This window comes from Gossypium raimondii, chromosome 6 (genome assembly GCF_025698545.1).
Source record: "Gossypium raimondii isolate GPD5lz chromosome 6, ASM2569854v1, whole genome shotgun sequence".
Classification (NCBI taxonomy): Eukaryota; Viridiplantae; Streptophyta; class Magnoliopsida; order Malvales; family Malvaceae; genus Gossypium; species Gossypium raimondii.
Window position 1 is genome coordinate 27,883,757 of NC_068570.1, and position 19,751 is coordinate 27,903,507.

Here is a 19,751-nt window from a genome sequence, read left to right on the forward strand (position 1 = left end):
AGTTTAGGAGGTGATTTCCTAAGTGGTTTTAGTGAAATCTTAATATGATTGATTTGAAGAAAAAGACAAGGAAATGAAGAAAAGAAGCCCCCCCATGGAAAAAGCTGGAGAGAGTCCGCTAGTAGGGGCTGACCGGGGGGTGCATTTCATCTTCTTCTTTTTCTAAAGAAAAAATATCCAAGCCAAAAGTCAAAGGTTCAAGTGAAACTATGTAAAATGTATAGTCCAAGTTTAATCTCCACGAAATATTCTCATGCAAAGACTCATATTCAATATCAATCATATAATATTTCCCCAAAAAAATAATTCTAGCAAAATGAGCAAAATACCTTTATATGTAAAATTTGCACTCCAATCCTTTTCTTTAATTTTATTCTCTCATCCATTCTATTTATATTTTATTTTCTAATTGCTATCAATTTCATTCAATCATCAAAAGTCCAATTTAAATCTTCAAATTCTGCTTCCACCCATGCCAATGTGAATAATATCCTCTTCCAAAATAGAAACACTACCTCATGAGACAATCCTTGGAGCATTTACAATAAAAATCTTAATTGAATTAGTGTAACGGGTTAATTGCATTTCAATTATGTCAATAAAACAAAATATTATCATTTTCTAAAATAAATTATATGATAAAATTTAAACTTATACCTTTTTAATTTTCATATTTATACTTACCATTCAACTAAAATTTTATTTATATTTTTATCAATTTAAAAGTTGATTTTTCATTCACGTAGTAGATTTACCACAATAATAATAATATAATAATACAGTGAAAAGAGCGAGCCAACAACACTGAGTCCGAGGTCCACCAACATCAACACAAACAAACAAAACAACCCTTCATCTCGCATGTGCCCGAACCGACAACAGTCTTCCCACGTGTAACTTTCTTTGTTTTTTCTCGAGCTTCAACCCCTACGTTTTTTATACAAACTAAAATCTCTCCTGTTAATATATCTTTTTAGTTTTCATCTTTGCTCTTCTTTTTGGTGAATTAAAAATAAATGGTGAAAATAGAAAAGGTTGATACTTGTACTTTTTATGTGTTCTTTTATTTCTTTATAGATCTTTGAGTCTCACTTCCCACACCTCCCCGTTCTTATTCTTACTAGTTTCGTATTTTTTTTCTTCAAGTTATATAAACATAAAAGATTTTCCATTTCTGCACCTTGAAGAAAGAAAGTTGGTTCTTTTTCTTGCATTCTTACAAAGGTACATCTCTTTTTCTTTTTCCTTTTAAATGACTGCTTTGATTTCAAATGTTTGTCTTTGTAGGTTTGGTTTGAGTTGTTGTTCTAACTTTGACACTATGTTTTTTCACTCTTTTAAGTCATGTAAAATTTCAATAATGCATGACAGTGATATATGGTTCATATTTTATTTCTTTTGCTTGTAGTTAACTCCTTTTTTTTCTTGTGTTTGGGATAACGGGTTTTCTTGCTTTAGATCTGTTACTGTTTCTTCTTGTATAAAACGCAGTTTTGGTTGTTTTGCTGTATATTCTGATAAATGTTTCAGTTTTAATGCTGTTTGGTAACCGGGAAAATTGTTTAAAGAGCCTTCAAGTTCGCTTCTTTGATTGTTAACTGCATTGAATGCTTCTTTACTAATGATTATTGACAAGTACGTATGAACTGTTTCGCTATTATTATACGAAGTTTTCTTCCCTTTAGCTCGGCTACCAAATGGAGCTTATAAGTTGTAAATTTGTTTATTATTATCGAAATTCTAATTTTTCTGATAACCATAGCTGCTGCTTGCACAACTGTTGAGTGTTGTTTAGAAGCAAGATGCAGAAGCCGCCGCCACAATCAGTAGACTTTGCCCTAAAGCAGACCTCACCCAACATCGGGGCCGGGGCAGTCACCGGTGATAAGCTTTCGTGCACCTATGACCTTGTGGAGCAAATGCAATACCTGTACGTTCGAGTTGTGAAGGCTAAGGATTTACCTGGAAAAGATGTCACTGGTAGCTGTGATCCTTATGTGGAGGTTAAACTTGGGAACTACAAGGGAGTAACTAAGCATTTCGAGAAGAAGAGCAATCCTGAATGGAACCAAGTATTTGGATTCTCAAAAGAAAGAATTCAAGCTTCTATTTTGGAAGTGTTTGTGAAGGACAAGGATGTTGTTGTAGATGATTTAATCGGCAGGGTTGTGTTCGATGTCAATGAAATTCCGAAGAGGGTTCCTCCCGACAGCCCATTGGCGCCACAGTGGTATAGATTGGAAGATCGAAAGGGTAATAAAGCAAAGGGAGAGCTCATGCTGGCTGTTTGGATGGGAACTCAAGCAGATGAGGCATTTCCGGATGCGTGGCATTCAGATGCTGCATCAGTTGGCCCAGATGGTGTTACAAACATTCGATCAAAAGTGTATCTTTCCCCCAAGCTTTGGTATGTGAGGGTGAATGTCATTGAAGCTCAAGACTTGGTACCTAGTGATAAAGGCAGGTTCCCTGAAGTATTTGTGAAAGCTGTTCTCGGAAATCAGGCTTTGAGAACTAGAATATCTCCGAGTAAGACCATCAATCCAATGTGGAATGAGGACTTGATGTTTGTAGTTGCTGAACCTTTCGAGGAGCCATTGTTTCTATCAGTGGAAGATAGGGTGGGATCGAACAAGGATGAAACCTTGGGGAAGTGTGTGATTCCATTACAGGTGGTTCAAAGAAGGTTAGACCATAAACCTGTAAATAGTCGGTGGCACAATCTCGAGAAACATGTGATTGTTGATGGAGAGAAAAAAGAAATGAAATTCGCCAGCCGGATTCACTTAAGGATCTGTTTAGAAGGAGGGTATCATGTTTTGGATGAATCTACACACTGCAGCAGTGATCTTAGGCCGACTGCAAAACAGCTATGGAGACCGAACATTGGAATTCTTGAACTGGGTATTCTAAGTGCCCACGGCCTGATGCCAATGAAAACAAAAGATGGACGAGGAACCACAGATGCTTATTGTGTGGCCAAGTATGGGCAGAAATGGATCCGGACAAGGACAATCGTTGACAATTTCATGCCAAGGTGGAATGAGCAGTACACTTGGGAGGTTTTCGATCCTTGTACTGTCATCACTATAGGGGTTTTTGATAATGGTCATATACACGGGGGAGCTGGAGGGGCAAAGGATGCAAGAATTGGGAAGGTAAGGGTTCGGTTATCGACACTCGAAGCCGACAGGGTCTATACGCATTCATATCCTCTACTGGTGCTACATTCTTCAGGGGTTAAAAAAACTGGTGAAGTTCAATTGGCTGTGAGGTTCACCTGCTCAACTTTGATTAACATGCTGCATATGTATTCGCATCCACTGTTGCCTAAGATGCACTACATCCACCCATTGTCTGTGATTCAGCTCGATAGCTTGAGGCACCAAGCTATGCAGATTGTCTCGGTGAGACTGAGCCGGGCTGAGCCACCATTGAGGAAGGAAGTTGTGGAGTACATGCTGGATGTTGATTCACATATGTGGAGCATGAGGAGAAGTAAAGCAAACTTTTTCCGAATTATGGGAGTTCTAAGTGGGTTGATTGCAGTTGGAAAATGGTTTGATCAACTCTGCAATTGGAGAAACCCTATTACAACCATTTTGATTCATATCCTTTTCATTATATTGGTTCTTTATCCTGAGCTAATACTTCCCACGGTTTTTCTCTACCTTTTCCTAATCGGAATCTGGAACTACCGTTGGCGGCCACTGCACCCTCCTCACATGGATACGCGTCTGTCTCATGCCGATGCAGCCCATCCAGATGAACTAGATGAAGAGTTTGATACCTTCCCCACTTCCCGCCCATCTGATATCGTCAGGATGAGATATGATCGTCTCAGAAGTATAGGAGGGAGAGTTCAGACTGTGATTGGTGATCTGGCAACACAAGGGGAAAGGTTACAGTCTCTACTAAGCTGGAGGGACCCGAGAGCAACCACCTTATTCGTGACATTCTGTTTGATCGCCGCCATAGTTCTTTATGTTACACCATTCCAAGTTGTGGCTCTTCTCATAGGACTGTATGCCTTAAGGCATCCTAGGTTCCGCCACAAACTTCCGTCAGTACCTCTTAACTTCTTTAGACGGTTGCCTGCGAGATCGGACAGCATGTTATGAGCATATCATTCAATGTCTAATTATGCAAAATAGCAAAGCAGGGTTCTTTAGTTGGTGGCAAATGCAGGGTCCTGTTACATGATAATATGTAATTTGTGTCTGCCTTTGTTTAATAATAAATAAAAAAACCTAAGCTTCATTGTATTATTCTGCATAAGCCATCGTTCCAAGCTAAGTATACGTTAAAAGTTCAAGAGACCATTTTTTTTTTAGTTTAGCCTTTAGTATTTGAATCAAAAAGCATGGGAAATGAATAGGTGAATGTACGAACTAATCAAAACATTTTATTATTAAGAGTAAGTTACACTCAAGGTCACTAAATTATTAATAAATTTATGTTTTAATCACTTAATTTAAAAAATTATAAAATAACCACTGAATTATTCAAAATTTTCATTTAAGTTATTAGACTATTCAAAATTTCTATTCAAGTCATTGAGATGTTAATTTTAAAAGTTAATAATAATTAACAAGCTCTAAGTGATGAATCAATACATTGACCCAAGAACTTAAATAAAAACTTTCAAATAATTCAACCAAAACATAAACTTACTAATAATTTAATAACATTAGTGCAACTTATCTCCATTATTAAATGAATCAATTTTAACAAAATTAACACTCATTATTTAAGAAAAATCATTTATTAACAAAATCAATATTTTAAAAGATTTTTATAATTCTACAAATAAAATATTATTCAAAGGAAAGACACATTTTCATGTTAATTTTTAACCATAAATGTTTCATAGAATTCGACCATAATTGAGCATTTTAAATACTAAAGAGATTAAATTAATATAGACCGATATTTATTTGATAAAAGCCCATGTCATCTCTTCTCGGAAAAAACAAACATGATAAGGCAAGTGGTAATGCCAATCAGATCAATTTTTTTTTTCTTGGCCAGAAGCAGCAGCAGCCTCATCGTTACTTTCATTCTACATTTTTAACTTATATTCAAAACAGTCAAACGACTGGCGACCATGCTTTACTCTCCTAGTGCTGGATTTGATTTCCATTTCATGGACATATAGTTAATTACAACATCTAATTAAATTAACATACACCAAAACAAAAACAAAAAAACTAGTTAGATAAATCATAAAAGGATGCCTCCCTGCCTGCTGAAACCAAACAATGAGCGATGATGGTACGATTCTCAGCTAACCAGCATGTGATCAAACCCTGCACCAGCCTGAAGTGATGGCACCCGACTCACCCCAACATTGTGAAGCAACTGTTGCAGCCACCTCCTAGTGGTTTGATCCTCCTATAACCATCATCAAACATGATAAATAATAATATTAATAAAGAAGCACTGCACTGTCAAAAGTGAATGGATTTAAATAACCTCATGAAAGCCAACAACCAGCAGTTATCAATGACCACAACTCAATCAAACCTATAGCACCAACAAAAATCTGCTCTCCAAACTCAGCAGATATGTCAAGGATGGATCAACTTAAGTGCATAAAATACTAGAGATCAATAACTTCCGTAGGTAGTAGTATTTTTCTTCAGTATTATTATTAATACCATTTGACGCACCAAAAAACAAATTTCCATTTAACTAAACTATGTTTAAACAAATATTCTAGTATCAAAGACAATTAAAGTCAATTTAATGTCTACAAGCATTTAAATTCCACAGTTCCCTAAACTCACTTCTATATGTGTACAACTAAATTAGTTTTATGCACGTGAATAACATTTTATGTGGTTAATATTTTAACAAGCCACCCTCATATATGTCTAATTTTGAGTAGATTAAAAATGTAACAAATTGATCAATACACAACTTTCAACTATCATGAAAAATAGAATGAAATTTAAAAAACATGGGTTTGACAATAGCAATTTTTAAAAAAAAAAAATATGAATTAAACATGCAGTACTTACACGAAGGCAAGTACTAAAAGTGGCATCGCGTAACATATCAGGAAGGCAACTTCTTAATGCATCACAAGCTCTGTATTACAAAGGCAGGCAAAAGAAATTGTAAATTTAAGCATAGACCTCAAGAAAGAGGGTGAGCTTAAAGCCAAAATTTGACAAATGACAGCATGATCAACTTGACTAACAAACCTTGGGTTGTCTGACAATCTAAGATAACATCGAATAATATGTTTTAAAAGTCGTGAAGAGGGTTGCTCAGCAATTGCAGCAACCATATTTCTCAGAACTCGACCAACTGCAAAAAATCGCTCTGCAGTAGTGCAAATATAGTCCAACCCAACATCATCTAGTAGAATCTTCTGAACTATAAAAGTGGCAACCTGCTACCAAATAATCATTTGTCACATTTCATGGAAGCAAGAACCTTACATATAAGTGTTAGTATTTTGGTACACTGGCAATGTAACTTTTTAACTCAACAAGCAGAGTTAAAAGATTGCCATGTGTCCCATTTCTTTTATATGCATATATATATATATATTTAATATTTAACTATACCTATAGGACACTTGCCATTGCCCAAACCTTGTTTGTGAGTTTAAAATTTGCACCAGCAATGTGCCAATATTTTCCCTATATATAATCCAATGAATTATATCAACTCCAGCAATGAGGTACAACAGTTGTCAACTGTATATCAATTTCAGATTTCATGGTTCACCAAGAGCTGCTGCCTTGTAAGCAGCTCAAGTGAACAGAGATGCCAGCAAAAAGGGTAAATTGTCTGAGAAGGGGTTGGGGAGTATCTCATTACCACATTTATTAGCCAGTATATTACTAGTTCTTTGAAGAGAGAACATTCAAAGCCCTTTATGAACTAGTCGTGCAAGATAAAACTCAACAACCATTTAAGAAGCAAAAGATACAAACTCTCACTGTCCCGAATTCTTAATGTGAAGATAGTTGGCAGGTACAGCAAAATTTGTTCTTAGCCAACTTAACAGAGGACTTGGAGAAAGAAGGGGGCATAAGCTAGAAATAGAAAAAGCCAAAAATATAGATTCAAATTACTCTGAGCTATATAATATGGGCAAAGTTGAAACTTTGCATCTGCGTACTATGGTGTGCATATATGGGCCCTTGTCCAGACCAAGTCCAAGAAAAAATTAAAAATAGGGCTTAGGAGTGCTAGTGGAGCCTAAATTTTGATACACAAACCCAACCATTTTAAAATAAAACTTATATTAGAAACAGATATGTCACTATAAAAAAGTTTTAATATATCATATATAAACACATCAAATATGCATTTACATGATAATGTTTTTTCCATTTTATGGTATTTGTCTACCAGAAAAAAATAAGGAAAATGGTGCGCACACACGAAATATGGACTGCAATTGCAAGCCTGGGCAGGCTGCCCATCCATGTATACCTCCAGGCATGCATGTCAGCTATCAAACAATTCCACCAAATTGCACCACTTGAATAACAAACATAATTTAAGATGGAATGCATAGGGAAACAGAAAAAGTTGCTAATTCAGCATAATTGATAAAGAGAAGTTAAGAATTAACAAACTCAACTGTTTTCGATAGTTCACTACCCATCTCCATTGTTCGGAGGCATAGTGGGATTATCTCTGTTGAAAGAAGAAAGCTAATAACTTCTGTATCATCAACCTATAAAAGAAAGTAAACTAAGTTATAGATTTAGAAGCATTATGCAGACAACATTTATGAAAAATAAAAAAGATATAAATGCTAGCTTGGATCAAAATTGACTACTTGACTGCTGTAACTTTTCTAAATTAAGTGTTGCAAGCAAGCAGATATCAGTACATGTAATAAGCAAAAGGTACCTAATATTATACAAAACCAAAAACAGAGCATCTATTGCATGCTCCCAAGTTCTGAGGGACTATAATAGGGGAAACAAAAGAAAAGTTGTAATCTATTTTCCTCCCGCTCCCCCCCCCCCACCCCTTTTTTTTCCTTTTTCTAGAGCATCTATTGCATGCTCTCAAATTAGAGGGGGACTATAACAGGAAAAGCAAAAGCAAGATAAGTAATTTATTTTCCGTTTTTATCTTCTTCTCTGATACATCATCATTTTATGTTTACTAGTTGGGTGACATTACTAACTACCTACAAAATAAAGGGGAACATTCCTGTGATGTCTGAACTCAAAGCAGCGCATAACAATGGTGCAATTCTCTAATTCCAGATTTCCAGTAGTTCAGAGAATTAGATCCTAATAAACAAGAAATGCATAATTCCTAAAGATAGAAGAAAGTTTACGTAAGACATATTTGGCAACCAAATAACAAAAAGGTTTCTACGATAGCTATGGATGCTTTTCGTATAGAAAAATTAGTGCAAGTCAAATTGACAGTAAGTCCCAAAATGCTGCAATCCAAGTTAATAATCATCTGTCGCAGATCATGCAAAGTTCCTTGGTCCTATTTATAGCAGTGGGTAGATGGCATCTTCGTTTCTATAAGTTTTAATAGTAGATCATATATAAGGCTACTTCCATTCTCCCCATAATTCGCTTTGATTTTAGAATTCATTCACATCTTCCTGGATCATGCAAAATGTACAATAGCATTATGATCCAAGAAGATCGCATTGCTGGCAACTCAATCAACTTAAATCAAAGAAAGAATTACCTTCACCAAGGCACCGATGACACCTAAGCTAGTAAGCCTCAAGTACTCAAAAGGCCTCGATTTACTTGTTGTATTAAGGAAAGGATACAGATACAGGGGTATATGAGCTGCAAATGAAAAATAATTAGAGGCACCAGTTAGAACACACACAATTTTATGTTGGAGACAAAAAGACTGTCATTCTTTACTATAGAAGAAGCAAGTAATATCAAGAATGTATAAGCATTTAAAATTTGGCCGCACACAGCCTAAAGGGCATAGAATGGGCAGAGGAAAGGACTTCTAGTTCAAAGTTACTTAGAAGAGACAATGACATGAATGTCCAACATAAACTCAAGCTTTCTGCCTTATAACCTCAAAAGTAAGAACAATTAAGAAACCAACTTACACCCTCAATCAATATTCTTCTCTTTTAACGAACTCAAAGGCTAAGAAAATGCATTAGATTGTAATTCATGAACATTCAAGTAATAATCCTCCATTTAATATTAATTTTCATAAATGTCCATTTAACCTTGCTTGTGGAGTTTAAAGTTCCACTACCAATACACAGGATAATTTTCCTTAAAAGAAATCCTATAGTGAAAATAATATTTCAAGTATCACTTAAAATATTTAATTCCCAATTTTAGCATTGGTAAATCAAATATGAATGACTTGTATTAGGTGCTTAGACGCAATTGCATTATGACACTTGTCGAATATTTGTTGCTCGTAGCTCAAGATCTCCAACACCAATAGATAATCGCCAGCCGAGAAAGAGGCGGCCTTGGTGTGACCATTGCTTTAAACCCAGCCATACAAGGGAGACATGTTGGAAGCTCAATACAAAACCGGCGGATTGGAAGCCAAATTGATCAGCCCAAGATAGCCATGCAAACTCAGCCAATGTCACGGGGGAACAATAGTGCACAAATGAATCGAACTCCTTCACCAAGGAACAGCTAGATATGCTAAAATTGTTGTTGAACAACACTCTAACACAGAACTCTACCGCTGCACCGGCCACAAGTTTATATGCTAAGTCAGGTAAATTACAATCAAAACAATGGATTATTGACTCAGAAGCATCGGATCATATGACAGGAGATGGGACACTTTTCTTTGACTATCAATCATGTCACTCTCATCTCACAGTGAAGATTGTTGATGGCACTTTATCTAAAGTGACTGGGATCGAATCAATTCAAAAATCACTTGGAATCAATCTCAAATCTATGTTTTATGTTCCGAATCTTGATTGTAATCTGATTTTCATCAGCAACTTGACTCGTGATAACCATTGTTTAACAACATTCTTTCCAAATGTGCATGGTTTTTGGATATTGGGTTCGAAGAGAAAGAGTGGCAGTGCTGAGATGTGTAATAGATTATACCTCCTTAAGCCACCTGAATCTAGACAAGCCGTAGTAGCTGCTACAAGCTATCTGCTTCTGTTTCAAATCAGTTTAATGCTAGTTCTAGTGTCAATAAGGATAGTGAGATCATGATGTGGCACTATCGGTTAGGACATCCTAATTTCTTGTACCTTGGAAAGTTATTTACCCATTTGTTTGTCAATAAAAATCCAAAATTTTTCAACTGTGAAATCTCTCAACTTGTAAAACATACTAGATCTATCTATCCAGGGATTTCTTACCAACCATCAAAACCTTTTTCCCTTGTTCATAGTGACATTTGGAAACCTTCATGAATCAAAAACATTAATGAGCATAGTGATTTGTGATTTTTGTTGATGACCATACAAGACTTGGGTATTTCTTATGAAAGAAAAATTTGTGGTTTGGGTATTTCTTATGAAAGAAAAATTTGTGGTTGAAAGAATATTTCAAGTCTTCAAGAAAAGTTTGTGGTTGAAAGAAAAATGGGGTTACAGAAAGAGAAAATATATATTTGTTGGAAGTGGCCTGCTCCATTACGTTTTCCACTAACGTACCAAAATACCTATGGGGGGAAGCTATCCTTACTTTGGCATATCTTATCAATAGGTTACCATCTCGAGTCCTTTCAATTTCAAACTCCTCGTCAAGTCCTTATTAATCTCTTTCCACATGCCCAGTTCCTATCATCCAACCTGCCTCCAAAGGTATTTGGATGCTCAGCCTTTGTCCATGTCTATTCACACAATAAAAGCAAACTTGATCTACGATCCACAAAGTGTATCTTCATTGGTTACTCCACAAACAAAAAAAAAGGTATAAATGATTTTGTCCCACTACTCAGGGAGTTTTTGAAACCATAGATGCTACATTTTTTGAAAACAATTTTTTTTCCAAGGCTAAAATTTAGGGGAGATCACAGCAAAATTTCAACCTTGGAGTTGGGATTCCTTGCTTGAACAAAAATCCTATTTGCTCCAAGTTATCAACCACGAAGCTTTGAACCTATTCCAAGTCAGCCTACGTTTGAACATCCCTCATTGAATCCAAGTTGTGAGTCGATTCCTTCTATACCTGATCTGTCAACTTCACCATTGTGTCCTAACAAACATGTGCCTCAATCAGCAACTAAGGAACTACAGGTTTATCCAAGAAAGGGGAGGCAAACTCAAGAGGTTGAAACCATGACACATCTCACACTTGTCCAAGATTCTGAAGCGGATCCAACAACTGTAGAAACTCACATAGGAGGGAAGAATGAGCAAGAGCAAGAGGAGAATCAAATAGAAGATTTATAATTACCCATTGCCCTAAGGAAAGGTACTTGTAACACCCGAAAATAGAGCCTAGATTTTAGGAGTATTTAAGTATTTTGGCCTATATAAGCTCGAAATTTTGTAAGATTGGCACTCGATAATGTTTTCAACTATGACATCTTAACTGTTAAATCAATTTTAAAAAAGTGTTCTAAAAATCTCTAATTTTAGAGAAAGGGCCGATTCATAATAGAGTCAAAACAGTGAGCATTTATGTGACAATTTAACCAGTTTATAAAATTAAACATATTTCTTTCCCATCAACATGTTTTGAAGTCAGTTTCTTTTCCCCTTCATTGTGCTTGCTGCCCCTTGCTTTTCCTTGCTATTTCAATCAATTGTTGATTCTCAAATCACAATACCTTAATTTCCTATCATTCCTAAGCCATTTACCATTATAAATCCCCACTAAAAAGACCCAAAACTCTATAGATTTCATTTCTCCAAATGTGGATTTTTCGAATTTACGTCAAAACTCATTAATTCTTTTAAAAAAAATAATTATTCATGTATTCATTGTTTTTTAATGTTATTTAGACTCTAAACCTAAATTATTAGCCCTTAAATCGCATGTTTTAAATAAAAACCAAAAATCTAGCCATTAATGGTGGATTTCAGGATTTTGAGTCAAAACTTAGTTTCAAAGCGTTTTTCAACTTGTTTTAGCATGATTAGAAGATTTTTAAACTTATCTTTAAGTTTCGTTATAGATTTTTCATGTTTAAATGAATTTTGTGAAAATTGCCTAAAAGATATAAAAAAATGTCGATACTAATAATTGAGTAGATTTGTCTAGTTTGAAGGTTGCGAATTAAGCGTATATAAATAATTAGATGAACGAAACTGATTTTAAGCAAAAAAGTTGAGTATAGATTGAGATATTAGTATCTAAAGTTCGTTATGCTAATAGTTTAAGTTACACGGGAACTCAGCTTAAAGCTTGTGTGTGAGTTCTATTGAGTAAATTCTTAATTATTATGTGACTGTGGTTATTGTATGATTTATGCGTGTAAAGCTTCGAATTCGTTAGAGCTTGCTACGAGCTAAGGAAGCGTTAGTTGAGTTTTAAACTTTTTGACAAAAGCATAACTGGTGAGTGTATGGAATTGCTACTCATAAACACGAGTCATGTGTTATTTGGGAATTTAGTTGTAGCCTAAACCCTTACTCTATGTTCCGAGTGTAAGTTTCCTTGAATCCATAATTATTTTGTGATTTTGTGGTTATGTATTATGCATGAAAGGTGATATGTGGATATAGTGACTATTGTATGAAGTACATTTATATACATGCAATTTATATGCTAAATGACTGTGATAATGTTTTGCAAAATATGCTATTGGCAGTGATAGTGCATGAATAATCGGTAAGTAATTTGTTGTTTTCGGATATTTTGGCCTTGTGATTTTGGAATCATTAGATATAATTGGCATGCCATAAGATTGTGAGTAGTCACTTATATGTATAGTGATTTTAAGCGTTAAGGCCCTGGGACATATTTGGAGAAATAAGAGAATGTGAACTAAGCTCCATTCAACGGGACATGTGAGGGGAAATAAGGAGAGTGTTAACTTTATGCTTTACATTTTGGAACATATTTGACTCTATGAGTCTATGTGGTGTAAAAAAGATCTGCGTATCCGATGTGTAATGATAGAGCTCACTATATGTTTCATAACTCGTGTCAATTTATCATATTTTATGTAATCATATGAAATATGTTCTATGCTTGAATGAGTATGTATGCATTGTGAGAATGAACTATTAGATGATGCATGACTCAATACTATATGATGTTAGACTTAAGATTAAGGTATTTGTAAGTAAATGATTTGCTGTGTTGCATGATGTTATATTTGCGTTGTGAAAATTCTTTGCATTCACTGAGCTTGTTGAAGCTCACCCACTCATTTCAATATATGCAAATTAGTGACACCGCGATGTGAGCGGTGTGGTTACCGAGAGTGATCCAAGGAAGACTGTTGTTTATCGTAGGTGCTCTATTATTTATACTCGTATTGGAGAAATAGGCAATGTGGTAGAACTATTTTGGTTATTGACTTTTAAACATTTTGATTTGGCTTATAAGATTTTCATGTTACTATTATGCTAGAATAATAGACATTGATGTTGGCATGACAATTCTTGTTTTGATGATTGACATTTTGGACTGTTAAATTTAACTGTTGAATGATGAAATAAATAAAGTACTTGATGCATGTTACCTAGGAACTATTTGAGATGAATTATTTGCTCTTCTATATTGCATTTTTAGCTTCAAAAGTAGAGGTATCGATAGTTGGCTTTGAAAATCGATACCTCCGTGAATTAAAATGTATAGGAAAACAAAATAAGGATTTGGTATCGATAACTTATCTCGAGTATCGATACTCGGGACTAAAGTATCGATAATTTATAGCAAGTGCTGATAATTTTCGATAATTGGGATTTTTGGTTGAAAACAGTAAGCTCATTTGGTATCTTTTTTTCCAAGTGGTATCAAATATCGATACCTTAATGTCAGTATCGATACCTACAGACATTTTTTTGAATTTTTGCTAAATGGCCCTTATGCATGTTTCTAACTGTATGTAAGACCAATTAACAAATAATTTGCATGTAATAATGATAGTTAACTGATTGGATGACTTAAAATCTATACGAACAATAAAATGGACGTTTTGTTTACAATGAGCTTTCTACTTGATGTATATGACTTGAGATGATGGTGTGACATCTCGTATTCGAGCTTGGCTCCCAAGCCGAGTATAGGGTGTTACAGTACTCGGACGTGTACTCAACATCTAATTAAATATTTTCTTTCCCATGGAAATTTGTCCAGGACTTATCGAGCATTTCTCACAAAATTGGATTTAGTTTGAACTCCAGCTAATATTCAAGAAGCCCTTGGACATCTAGGTTGGAAACAAGCAGTTCAAGAAAAGATTAGTGCTTTGAAAAGAAATGACATATGGTTTATTACAAATCTTCCACCAAGGAAGAAAGCAATAAGTTGCAAATGAGTATTCACTATGAAGCACAAGGCAGATGGAAGCATTGAGAGGCTTAAGGTGCAGTTGGTAGCCAAGGGTTTCACCCAATCCTATGGAATTGATTATCAAGAGACATTTGCTCCAGATGCGAAACTTAATACTATCCGAATACTTCTATCCTTGGCTACAAACTTAGACTGGTCACTTCATCAATTGGATATCAAGAATGCATTTCTAAATGAGAATCTCGAAGGGGTCTACACAGAGATTCAATCTGGGATTCAGAAGAACTATGGCAACGGAAAGATGTAAACTATTGAAATCATTATATGGGCTGAAGCAATCTCCACGAGTATGGTTTGGTCAATTCTCAAAGTCAGTAAAAGGACACGGCTTTATCTAATGCCAAGTTGATCACACATTGTTTGTGAAGCATTCCTTGGTAAATAAGTTGGCTGTACTTATTCTCTACATGGATGATATCATTCTAACTGGAAATTATATGGAAGAGAACGTGAGGATCAAACAGGCATTAGCTGAAGAATTTGAAGTCAAAAATCTTGGTCCTCTTCGATACTTTCTAGGAATGGAAGTGGCTCGATCAAGAAAATGTATATTTGTTTCACAACTCAAAAACACCTTAGACTTACTAAAGGAAACCGGTATGCTTGGTTGTAGACCAGCAAACACTCCAATGAACTCCAAGAAAAAACTCGATCGTGAAAAATGAGTTCTAATAGATAAAGGGAGATACCAATGTCTGGTAGGGAAACTTATCTATCTTTCCCATAGTTGACCAGACAATGGTTTTACAATGAGCACAGTAAGTCAATTCATGAACAATCCAATAAAGGAACATATGGAGGCAGTATACCAAATTCTCAGGTATCTAAAGAGGACTCCTGGAAATGAGTTACTATTTAGAAAGATTGACTACGGAGATATAATGTTGTACTCTAATGCTGACTGGGCAAGGAGTCAGATAGATAGCAAATCAACTACAGGTTATTGTTCCTTTGTATCGGGAAATCTTGTGACTTGGCAAAGTAAAAAACAGTTTGTTGTTTCCAAGAACAGTGTTGAATCAGAGCTAAGAGCACTTGCAGTTAGAATTTGTGAAGGGATATGGATCAGGCAAATAATGGCAGAATTGGGTATGAAATTTGGAAAGACTATGAAGCTCAAACGTGATAACCAAACGATCATCAATATTGCAAAGGATCTAGTTCATCATGATCAAACCAAGCATGTTACGATTGATAGACACTTCATTGCAGAGAAGATAGAGAATTCTGAAGTACAAGTAATATACACTCCAACTCGAGAGCAGTGTGCAGATATCCTAATGAAGGCTCTTCAAGGACCTACCCTTTAGAGATTGTGTAGCAAGCTGGGCATATACATCTACAACCCAACTTGAGGGGGAGTGTCGAATATTTAGTCCTCAAAGTTAGGAGTTAGTTTCCTATTTTGTAGATATTAGGAAATCAAGAAACTAATTAATTTTTATTCTGTTTTAGTATTACTATTTTATGGGAGGTAGTTTCCTTATTTATTTGTGTAGAGGTGTGTATATATACATCATGTACCTATTCTGATTTAATATAGAAGATTAATTAATTCAAAATCTTCACATTTAGAGGATAATCAATAATTCAAGACACAATGTTCTGATAGATGTCAAGAACCAATTAAAAAGAGAAGCAATGCACAGTGAAGCTAGAAACTATCCCCTTCATGCATTAAGCAACAAAGTACAAATCTCAAGACCAGACAAACTCATCACATGAGAACATACCATTTAGGAATAACATCCTTGTGTCTGGGTGAGAAGCTACACACTGTAAGAAAAGATTAAAATCATGATGCATTAGCAGAGCCTTTGAATAGACAAATACAATAATAAACAAATTGCACATAACTTTATCTTTTATTTCTCTTCAACAACAATATGAGAAAAATTGCAAACCAAACTAAAAGATAAAAAGTAATATCAGAGTAATAAGTTACATTAGTGAAGAAAATATTCAAATAACAGAATAACTAGAAAAGGCAAAAAAACATATCACCTGAAGTAGAGCAAGGGCATTACAAACTCGATTTGATTGAACGGGAGTTAGATTTGGAGGGGAGAGAACAGGGTAAATAGAAACTATCTCCTGAAAGTAAACATGGTTTAGCATCAAGGAATTAAGACAGTAAATCTGAAACCAGAAGAATTTTACAATTTCCAATTGGCAACTCAATTAATAAAAGAATATGTAAGAGGCATCTAGCAAGTCAAATGATAATTAGACTGAAAACAAAAAGAACCCACTTGTTTTGAAAAAATAAATCCATGATTTAAAATGTTCAATCTAAAATAACATTTCCAATGTGCATGACAAGAATGTAAAATAAACCAAAATTTCAAATACCTTAGATATGACCTTATTTTGATGTAAAGATTGTTGACATTGACTAGCAGTTTTTTTCCTCAATAAGTCATTTCTCATTAGCCAAAAAGTAATATACCTTAGCCTTTCTATATCCCTTATTAGTACAAATAATTCTTTTACCTCTTCCTATTCCCTTTCTAGTTAACTAGGTACTAAGAGAAGGAATATTACAAATTGAGCTATATGTCAAATAAGATAGATTTGAATGAAATTGAACAAGGCAATAATTTGACATACTATGAACAACTAAGAAATGAATAAAGAACAGAATTGATAACTTTATGTTAATAAAGACGCTGTTGAACATTGTAAAATCTCTTTAAAAAAACCAAGTCAAATACAGAAACACTCCAGCAGTATACTGACATGACAGAAGTAATCATGCAGATTCACAATTGGTCTGGTAAATGAAGCATGTTACTGAGGAATTTTACCTAACTAACAACATAAGCCTACTATCATCTTTCACGTTCTAATTTCGAAGAAAAAATATATCACTTATATTTCACATTAGCTTCAAATAATATGCCTATCCTCATTTTAGTTGACATTCATGTCCAAACTTACAGTACCAACTTGCACCATAAGAAACATAAAAAGATATCAACTTGGTGAAAGATATGCACCATAACTAAATCATGGATATCAACACCAATAAATTAAAGAAAGATCAGCATCTAAACTGATAAGTTATCTATCAAGTCAATTGAAGACAGTGAAAAAGAAATCACAAAAATTGCAGAAAAAATAATGGATGGGAGAGGAAAGAGTGAAGAAACTTCGAACTGCCAATTGTTAATAGCATACCTGTAGCAGTGCAGCAATAGTACCAAAAGAATTCCACAACAACGGAGCCAAATCTTGAAATAGTTCCCTCTTCTAAAAATAAAAAACAAAAACAAGTTTATTAGGCATATCTCTATGAGTGCAGCTACATTACCAAATGAATTCCACAATAAAGGAGCCAAATCTTGAAATAATTCCTTGTTTATAGTACCAAGGGTATACACTGGTTTATAGTAGTAACAGACAAATCTTGAACATCTAAATTGCATAAACGCATACAGAGAGTGAACATATGAGATGTAGGTATTACCTAATCAGCGATGTGCACAAAACTTCTGGGGCTATTTAACTACCTTCTAAACCTTTATAAAATAACACTGAATCCAAATATTTTATTTTTTAAAGATGACAGCCCTAGATGATGAATTCAATTCAATCAACCGCCCAAATATCCCTATCACTCGCTTGATGAATAGTTAACTGTTGACAAATTCACTACTCTCAAGTTAGGGCATGTATTTCAACTTCAATATTCAGAATCATTATGAAGATAATGCATGCGAATGCAGCTAAACGAAAAGCAAATGATTCACAACAAAACCAAAGGCAGTGCATGAGAAAACTTATAATGCATCACAAGGAAAGGAGAAAAATAAAGAGACAAAGCAATTCCAATTCCAGGCCCTATCATTCCTTTGAGAAAAGATATGAGATAATTATAAAATAGAACAAATACAGAATACATATGATCTGCTTCAATGACATATTTAAGGAGCTAAACATGAGAAATGGCGTGAAACCTTCATGCAAATAACTAATCGTATAAGTAAAAATATGGTCAACGATTACAGTTTAAAACTAGAGGATTCCTAAATCTTGAAATCATACAATATAAAGAGTAGATAGCAAGAATAGTCTAAAATTTTTAAGGCTCTAGACTGAACATTTTCAACAGATTCTTAATTCTACCCTTTTCTAATTCAATCCAAACTTCAAGTAGTAACTATTCTCCAGGATCTCTTCTTCTCCAAATTATTGATAGCATAATTCAATAGTCCTTATCTTAAAGCCCGAAAAAACTCTCATTTTCTCGTATGTATCATTTTCACTACGGCAATGTATCAATGGCTACTTAGCCAAAACGACGGTAAGTCCCATAAAGGCATGTCATACCCATTTTGATGAATGTTACTTTCAGGAAAAATAACCATGTATAAACCCAAAATTACTACAAAAAAAAAAAAGTTAACATATTTACAGGAATTTATTTCTTCTTTTCAGATTAGACATGGTGCTTTTCCTATTCCGATTTTCTTTTTTACATTTTGTTCTCTTAAAAGCAACAAAATTATAATAAATCGCACCTCAACTAAAATAAATAAATAAACGATATAAGATCAAATTTCCCTCAAGTTTCTACTTCATTTTAAGCCATACCCCCACTGTTTTTTTTTTTTTTCAATTGATAACCCACTTTTTAAACAAAAATAAAAAAATTAAAAGAGACGACCAAAAAGAACCTTTATTCAGTCAAGTAAAATACTATAAAAGGATAATTTTTTTTTGTTACCTTCGATAGTTCGAGAAGAGCGTTTTCTCGGAGATCAGGATTGCTCAGGTCGAGAACCAAATGCTCCGCCGATGCCATCTTCCGATCCTTAGTCGCCGGCACTCCGGCGGAAGTTGGATTCGAGGTGCTGGGCAGCCCAAAAGGCGCGTTCATCGATAGATTTTGAGGCATATTCATCATTTGCTTCATTTAAAGAAATAGGAAAATTTATTCCAATAAAAATCAATTGCAGTTTTCTTTTGTATAAATTTCTATTTCCTTGTTTCGAATGAGAGAGAAGCTTTTCTGTCCGACTGAATTTCACAGCGCGTGAGAGTCTTTGGTCTTAGAGTAACAGAGTATTTCAGTTCTTTTTCAGTACATGCGTATGTTTTAAATAAAATAAGGCTAATCTTAGTAGTCACCCAATTATATGTTGTTTCTTTTTTTTCACTCAATTATAATAAGTTACAAAATAATTATTTAATTATTAGTAATTTTTTATCACCCAATCATCTTTGATTTTTGGTATTTTTATTTTTGCCTTAGTCAAGTTGGTAATTAAAAGATAAAATAACATAATTGAATGATCATTTTGT

At 34.5% G+C, this 19,751-nt stretch overlaps 2 protein-coding genes across 5 annotated transcripts; one reads left to right on the forward strand and one right to left on the reverse strand.

The window, feature by feature from the left end:
• The first annotated feature begins 983 nt into the window (after positions 1-983).
• Positions 984-4,268, forward strand: LOC105773430 (FT-interacting protein 3). Of its 3 annotated transcripts, none has more exons than XM_012595336.2 (2): positions 984-1,224; positions 1,763-4,268. In XM_012595336.2, exon 2 carries the CDS (start codon positions 1,803-1,805, stop codon positions 4,119-4,121), a length of 2,319 nt encoding a protein of 772 aa, XP_012450790.1. In that variant the 5' UTR covers positions 984-1,224; positions 1,763-1,802; the 3' UTR covers positions 4,122-4,268. The 3 variants fall into 3 exon arrangements, with proteins under 3 accessions (XP_012450790.1, XP_052488164.1, XP_052488163.1); XM_052632204.1 differs by having other exon boundaries at positions 1,796-4,268; XM_052632203.1 differs by lacking the exon at positions 984-1,224 and adding an exon at positions 1,338-1,635.
• A 726-nt stretch (positions 4,269-4,994) lies between these two features.
• Positions 4,995-19,533, reverse strand: LOC105773866 (uncharacterized). 2 transcript variants are annotated; one of them, XM_052632205.1, is made up of 9 exons: positions 19,174-19,533; positions 17,625-17,693; positions 16,449-16,538; positions 16,178-16,220; positions 8,692-8,798; positions 7,607-7,702; positions 6,210-6,400; positions 6,024-6,093; positions 4,995-5,394 (listed from the first exon to the last, which is right to left on the reverse strand). In XM_052632205.1, exons 1-9 carry the CDS (start codon positions 19,360-19,362, stop codon positions 5,284-5,286), a joined length of 966 nt encoding a protein of 321 aa, XP_052488165.1. In that variant the 5' UTR covers positions 19,363-19,533; the 3' UTR covers positions 4,995-5,283. The 2 variants fall into 2 exon arrangements, with proteins under 2 accessions (XP_052488165.1, XP_012451491.1); XM_012596037.1 differs by having other exon boundaries at positions 17,625-17,696.
• Between the last annotated feature and the right edge of the window lie 218 nt (positions 19,534-19,751).

Coding starts and splice junctions, on each gene's coding strand:
- LOC105773430 (XM_012595336.2), top strand. CDS start 1,803: ATGCAGAAGCCGCCGCCACAATCAGTAGACTTTGCCCTAAAGCAGACC.
- LOC105773866 (XM_012596037.1), bottom strand. CDS start 19,362: ATGAAGCAAATGATGAATATGCCTCAAAATCTATCGATGAACGCGCCT. Junction 16,539..17,624: donor CTATTGCTGCACTGCTACAG/GTATGCTATTAA, acceptor GTTTACTTTCAG/GAGATAGTTTCTATTTACCC. Junction 5,395..6,023: donor CTTTTAGTACTTGCCTTCGT/GTAAGTACTGCA, acceptor TGATGGTTATAG/GAGGATCAAACCACTAGGAG.